We start from the raw sequence: 7,993 nt of genomic DNA, 5'->3' as shown, positions 1-7,993 counted from the left end.
GTGAGGAACTAGGGAGGAAGGAAGGATCTCCCAAGAAAGGGGAAATAGAAAATAGACAGAGAGAAACTGGGGAGAAACTGAAATTGAAGGATTAAATGGAAAGGGAGAGCTAAATAAGGGAGTATGAGTAGGGGAATTTGAACCAGGAGCTTACTACAGGGCTAAGCCTTAACAGCAATCTATAAACATTTGTCCTTATCCCCACAGACTTTTTACTTAATGCCTTATTATCATTAATCTCTTTTGGAATATTTCTGTTCTTATGGTTTAACAGAAGAATACCAATGTTGGGTGTGCTTGTACCTAAGTCCCAGACTCAGGTAGTCAAGTTGTCTATGTTTTTTGAAGAGCAAATTCTGTGAGTTGTCCTTCTCAGTGCCTCCATCACTTCTTTGTTTCTCAGGCTGTAGATGATGGGATTGAGCATTGGCGTGAGGACTGTGTAGAAGACTGCCAGAATCTTGTCCTCTGCTGGGGATCGAAGGGATCTTGGGCGTAGATAAGTGTAAGCAAATGGTGCATAGTAGAAAGTTACCACAGTGAGATGAGTGCTACAGGTAGAATAAGCCTTCTTCTTCCCTGCCCAAGAGTGCATGCGGTAGACAGCTAGGAATACATGACCATAAGAACACACTATACCAATGAATGGAAACACAAGAAAGAGGATTGTGCTCACAAATACTGTGTACTCATACACCCATGTGTCCATGCAGGCCAGGGTTAACATGGCAGGGACATCACAGAAGAAATGGTTGATTGTCCTGGATCGGCAGTAAGGAATGTGGAGTGCATACCCAGTGTGCGCACAAGAGTTAATGGAGCCCAGCACCCATGATCCTATTATCATCAGCACACAGACTCTTTTATTCATGCGTGTTGCATAGTGGAGAGGAAAGCAAATAGCCACATAACGGTCATAGGCCATCGAAGCCAGCAAAAGGGTTTCTGCACCACCAAAAGTCAAGAATAGGAAGATCTGAAACCCACAGCCAATGAAGGAGATGTACTTATTACCCAACAAGAAGTCAGACACCATTTTAGGAACAATGGTAGAGATGTAATTTAAGTCAATGAGAGAAAGCTGACTGAGTAAGAAATACATGGGTGTGTGGAGATGGGAATCCAGGAGGATGAGGAGGATCATGGACAGGTTGCCAATCCAAGCTGTCAGGAAGATGAGAACAATGAGAATGAAGAGGAACAGACCTGTTTGTGATGATGGGAACAATCCCAACAAAATGAAACCTGTAAATGTTTGATTATAATTATCCATTGGGTATTCAATTAGATTTTCTTAGATGCATATTCAACAATAAGTTACATAAAAGATAATAAAATAATTCAATTCATGATTTTCACCAGACTTGGAATCTTCATAACTGCTAAGAAAAGAATAATGTACTTTGACTCATCTTCTATTTCATATATAAATCTGGAGTAAAACAACATACTTGAACAAAATATCTTACTGAACCCTGGCAACTTACAAGAATAAATATTTCCATAATGGCCTTATTAGAAACTGGAGATTTTCATCCCTAAAAAAACAAGGTGTCATGAATGTGAGACTTCATAGTGCATTTTTCAAACCAAAGTAAGTGTCTAAAATATAGGTCCATAATTGAATACAGTTCTTTTCTAGTCAGGGTGACACTTTTTGCCATACTCTGGCCCTAAGACACACACAAAGATGCAACAGTTAATAAGATCGTTCAAAACTGTATTTCCTTCTTATGCACATCCTTCACATTAATAATAATAAAGAACTTTTAAAAGTTAGATTTTGCTATTTCTTTAAAAATCTATGAATAACACTTATTGACAAGTGTCAACTACATGAAGAAATATTTTACTTCTTCATTCACATTTGGAACACTCTATATACACATCACATTAACTCCACAAAAGGAACAAGTGTTGCGCTTTGCCCCTTCTCAGAAACTCACAGAGCACTTTGCTTTTTCTTCACTCCTTATTTTCCTCTCTTATATAGAACAAAAGGTGGTAATCTAAACACACACAACATTTATGACTTTTGCATCTTACAACTAACTGGAATGAAAAAGAAATAAATGGTATACATTTAAAAATCTGTAATGCAAAGTGGAGGGATGCCTACAAAAGAGGACCATTCAGAGTTTTTTCAGGCTTATTAATGGAATAGAGTCAGGGTGCTAAATTCCGGGAGGGAAAAGGAATCCTGAGTCTTCGGAATGAGCATGAGCATGGACCATTCTCCTCCACAAGGAATGTAGTCTGCAGAAGGCTTAACATACTGAGCCCAGAAAATGCATGATATGTCTGTCTGTGCTAGAGCCAAAGAATAGAATATCAGCCTGGGAACCTGCAAACTGAAGAGGGAGACATAGCACTTAGGAATATACAAACACATACACATATAAACACACAAGTGCATGCATAGAATAATAAATGCATAGAAATTATTGGGAAATAGATTTTTTATCAGAAAAACTGGCATCTTCAGAGTCACATAGAGAGTTATTCAGTTCATAGCACAGATACCACTTATTTTAAGGAATGACAGATGCTGGCAAAGAATTTCTGAAACTAAAATGACCAGAGCTGATCAAATACAGTCAAGGAAAGTTCTAAAGTAAATTTCAGGACATCATTCTAAAGAAAAATTAGAAATAAAACATAAAAGACTGAAGTTTAGAAACGGAGTGTTAAGATTGAATATGTATGCATATGTACAGGCATTCGTAAAAATTCCTAATACAAAATAATTGTGGGTAGAGATTATCAAATTAAAAAATTCCTCAGACTGAAATAAATGGTTCTATTGTCTAAATACCATGCATATTATGCAGAAAAGTAAAGGGAAATTATTATTTTTGAAAATAAAATTATTTATTAAACAGAGTAGTTTCTTGAGAATCAAGAAAGTTTCCTAAAAAAAATCACTTTAATTTTCCAAATAGACTACAGAATGAGAACCTATAAGGGTATTTTTTAGAAAAAAAGCCATGAGGAGAAATGAAGTATCTGAAACCAAACACTTACAGGCTTTTGCATGATGTTGTGTGTTGTCCATACTTCTAACGCATTCTAGTACAGGAAACATCAATACAGTATAGAAGATGGAACAAAAATGTTAACCTTCACCAAACCAGAAGAAAGTTGTGGCTATGTCTGTGGTTGGGGCAAGAAGAAGGGTGTGATAAGCAGAAATGTTTGCTATCTGTCCACTCTTCACAAACAATATATTACTTAAAATATTACAGAAATAAAAGGTAAACCATGAAATATTTATCTGAGCAGCAATCAGATTGGCTATGAGGATGTTATTGGATAGCATAAAAATTTTCCAGACTTAATCATTTCAAAACATGAAGCTTGAAGTAAACTGTGTGAAACAAGGCAGAACATTTGAGTCCTGGCAAAAGAATCTCAACTGGCTAATGGAAACATGAAATTCTGGGAAGCAGATATTCCATACAGACATAGTTGAATTCATCATGACACTAACATCCTAGACTGACATTAGAGTATGCCACTTGAATTGATATTTTAAATGACTGATTGAAATGTGATGTTAATAATTACCAATATGATTAACATGGTGATGACTGCCTCCATTTGTACTTTACACAGGGTATAACAATACTTCCATGCATCACTTTAATGCTAAGATGATAATCACAAAGAGAAATAATCACTTATTCAAAGATATTATTTCAGTCTACTGTGTTTTGTTATCCCTGTAAGACAATAGTGAATAATGTGACATTAATTAAAGGAGTGTTGCACCTGAAAGGAAATTGGTTTCAGCCAATGAATGTTTGTTTCAAAGTTGAAAGTTAAGAGAGGTGCTTACATGACAAACCAAACCATAATACCTTCTTTCTTTCTCCAACTGAAAGAGCAATCATTCATTTATTTACAGGTCATTTGAATGTATTTTAACTTGTCTTGATTCTCCTAACAAAGAGTGCTCAAGGCACTACACATGGGGGAAAAATCAGAAAAGAGTGACAAGGACTTCATAGTGAGATGAAATAATAACCCTGATGAAACACAAGACCTGTGGGTAGAAAGATAGCCCAGGCTTGCAAGTATCCAGATACCTGCCTCAATTAAATTATCTAAATCCATTGATTTAGTATTAGAAACCACATTTTAAAATCTCCTCCATATTTCATTTTGTTTAATCTTGATAATATAGCCTGTAAAATCGTGTAACCACTAGTACTTTTTTGAGATAAGGTATTAATTACTATGCAGTCTTGTCTAGCCTAGAATTTTGCCATGTAGACCAGAATTACCTACATAGGAGTCACAGAGATCTCCCTGCCTCTGCCTACTAAGTGCTGGGACAAAAGGCATGTGCTACCTTGCCTGGTAACTACTAGCATAGAAAACAAAATCAAGTTAAGAAATTTATGCAAATTTTGTTTGATCTCCTTTTGGGAACCAAGAGGAGACAAATCAGACACAAACATAGATATTATGTATCAGTATATCTTTGATTAGATTCCCTGTCTTATTCTTCACACATTCTGAGATAATATTTCTGAAGCAATAAGACAATTGAGGGCATATACTGGTGAGTATATGGAGAAGGGGGGATACTTATTCATTGCCAGTAGGAGTGCAAACTAGCACTTTTGAAAATCAGTGTGGAGCTTCTTCAAAAAACTGAAAATCAATCTACTGCAAGATCTAGCTGTATGATTCTTGGGCATATACAAAGGACTCTATACCTTACCATAGATACTTGTTTATCCATGTTCATTGCAGCTGTGTTCATAATAGACAGACAGTATAAACACTCTAGATGTCTGTCAACAGTTGAATGGATGATGAAAATATGATACGTTTACACAATGAAATATTAGTTAGTCTTAGGAAAAAATGGAATTTGCAAATGTGTGGGTGGATCTAGAAACAAAAATATCAAGTGAGGTTATCCAGACCCCAAAAACACCTATCTTACATGTTTTCTCTGATATGGGTATTAGATTTTAAGCTTTTAGATACTTTTTTAAATATCAAAAATTTTATTAATTTAGACAAACTTCAGTGAAAGCAAAAAAATGCTACAGCTCCATGAATTCAATGAGCAGAGAATACACATTTTCCCTATACTCGTAGTCACCTAAAAAATCTGATAAAAAATCATTACTTCAATTATCCGTATAATTATAGAAAACAAGTATTTTGATATGCTTTTCTTATTTTGAAGAAGCAAGCTTGATTTGTGCAGTTTAAAATGAAATTGTATAGTATTTGTGAGCCCTTTGGAGGGGCCTCTGGCATTTATTCATTAGAATGTCCCTTTACTGCAAGTTTCCTAGGACTCTTCATTACTTTAATTCTGATCACTAAGTTGTTTTTAGTGGATTTGGAATGATTGTTGCATTTTGGGTTTTGATTTTATGAAAAAAAACAAATTTTCCCTGCTAGAGACTTTATAAAGAATGTATGGTGGTACCTTTAAGCATACATGTACGTTAAAATAATCTCCACTGACATTCACACAAGCTTGATCCATAGTCTCTCATCTTGTCTTAAAGATATCCTAAAGAATCGAAACTCCACAGAGGAGTTTCTTAATCACATGTCAGACAGGAGCCTGTAAGCCAAGACATGCCCATTCTTTCCTAGAACACAGCGGATTCATTTTCTCCCATAAGATCTACATTGCTACAATTCCTTGGTTGCTGTGTTCTCTTGGTTGCTAGGTTCAAAACTGCTATGTAGCTGAGGATACATTAAGGTTGGGGCTACCCCATCCGTCGCATACATGTGCCACTGAAATGTACTTTATAATTTATTTTTCATGCTTGACCATCTGTAAATCCATAGACAAAATTTCTTTTTGTATTTTCATCTATATGAACTTTTTGATTAAGAAATAGTTTTCACAGAATCCAAATCAAATAACCTGGGGTATCCGTGGAGTATAGACAAACATTGTTCCCAAGAGTGTCCTCGCATTGAAACACATAAGATCCCTTATTCCTTCAACATTTCACAACACATCTTACAAAAGGAAATAATGTGTAATCTCTTCTGTTATTTTAGTATTGCTTTTCTAATATTATCCAAACAATTATAAGTTGTGATTATTTAGAAGGATGTACACAATGAGAACCATAATTCTTTTAATGAAAAGTCTTTCTCTCTATGGTTGTGCTTTCAAATCACATACCTCTACTTGCTATTTGAGGTCTGTACTCACTATCTTGAAATCCTACAATGATGAATTAGCATTCATGGATAGACACTACATAAATATTTAGCACTTTGATGGATAAAAAGATAATAGTCCTTTGAATTTTAGTCAGATGGGAGGATGATTTATGGAGCTATATCTTTACACCAGACTGTTGTACAAGAGTTTGGGATAAAAACTTGAGGGATTTCTACTTTTATTGTAAGCTTAGATTATTCAACACTAATTTTGGAGCTCTGTAAATTATCATAGAATTTTTAAAAAATAAGTTATTGGAAGATTACATGAAATAGTCCATGGAGAATTCATGCAGAGAATCTTGGATAGATTAACACTATGCCGTGGCTCTGGCATTTGCTACTTTTTAGCCACCAACACATGCATCAGCATGGCCACCAGCCTGTGATCATCACCCACATATTTGTTACAACTATATTGTTCAGTGACTTGGTATCTAAGGTTGCTAATAAATCACTATTATTTAACTGAAATTTTAGTGATTACATGGAAATTAAAAGAAATAAGATGAAAAAGCAAGCTTATGGATCATAACAAGTTCCAATTGCAGATTAAAAGAATGAACAGTTGAAACATGCAATTTGCAATATTTCTATGAATTTCTCATGTACTTAAGTCTACAAACCGTACTATTGCTTAATAGATGGGTAATTTTAGCCATTATCCTGCTGTCTTAATATGCTAGATTTTATGTAAATACACTTGCCTTTTTATAAGAAGTTTAGATTTCTTACAAAATGTAGATGAGAATGTTTTATAATTTGTAATTTATGTAAATGAAATCATGTCAAAGAAACAATAAATTTACCCTGGGAAGCCTATAACCCTGTACTAACTGACAATTTTTTTATGATTCCAAGAAAGAAGTCAAAAATTCAAGATTCAATTGCTAGCAAATTGGTCCTCTTTAAATGTGACTTTCTCCACTGAATTTCACTGAGGTCTATCTGCAGCCCTCTTGCACAAATCTGACTCTTCCCATTCTGGAAACATTGTTAGGAATCAGTTCCCAAGCTGCTTTGTGTTGTGAAATCACAGCCAGTGCTCCCTCAGACTCACTTTTATCTGTTTCTGAAATTCACTATGCCTGAATGCATTACGGTCCCCATACCCTAAAATGTTAAACATAACTAGGGAACTATTTCAATCCATACAAATCCCCATTGCCAAAAGAGATAATACCAGGAAATCAACATGAATGTGGTGACCACTTGCACTTGCCTGGAAACATCCTTCCTTGCAGCAAATACAACTAACATTGACTGTTCTCTTTTCTGCAACATAATACGTTTTTCCATAAATATCTTGGTTCATTTAAAACCAAAACATGCTCAGATTTTGAGGTTGTATTTGAATTCACATAAATTTTAACATGTTTTATTAAACACTACTTGTAGTATCTTTATAATGGACATAATTTCAAGACCTTCGTGTCATTTACTGTAAATGATATCATTTTTACCATAAACACAGAAAATTTTAGATAAGACTGGCTTTGTTTTCAACTTCAATAATAATTCATTCTATATATCATTAATCACTGAAGTTCTTTTCAGAATTATGTGTTATAGATTTAAAATAGCATCATATTTGTCTTTCCATATATATTATATATATGATGATTTTGTATAATAGGTTGTCTTAAACCCACTCTAATCCAAAAATATCACTGTTCCTGTTTTTATGAAGGAAATCTTGAATATACTAAATGCTGATACTTTGTAAATGGAAATTTTCAATAATTTTAAAACAAATTTCCTTCAGCATTTTCCAGAA

At 34.5% G+C, this 7,993-nt stretch overlaps 1 protein-coding gene across 1 annotated transcript; it reads right to left on the bottom strand.

Moving 5' to 3' along the window:
* Positions 1–316: 316 nt before the first annotated feature.
* Positions 317–1,273, bottom strand: LOC100764220 (olfactory receptor 2L8). The gene has a single exon (XM_035444134.1). It carries the CDS (start codon positions 1,271–1,273, stop codon positions 317–319), a length of 957 nt encoding a protein of 318 aa, XP_035300025.1.
* Between the last annotated feature and the right edge of the window lie 6,720 nt (positions 1,274–7,993).

Source organism: Cricetulus griseus, chromosome 4 (genome assembly GCF_003668045.3).
Source record: "Cricetulus griseus strain 17A/GY chromosome 4, alternate assembly CriGri-PICRH-1.0, whole genome shotgun sequence".
NCBI lineage: Eukaryota > Metazoa > Chordata > Mammalia > Rodentia > Cricetidae > Cricetulus > Cricetulus griseus.
This window is presented reverse-complemented; position numbering and strand designations above follow the sequence as displayed.

Bases quoted from the DNA above. Each gene is read 5' to 3' on its own strand.
- LOC100764220 (XM_035444134.1), bottom strand. From the start codon at position 1,273: ATGGATAATTATAATCAAACATTTACAGGTTTCATTTTGTTGGGATTG.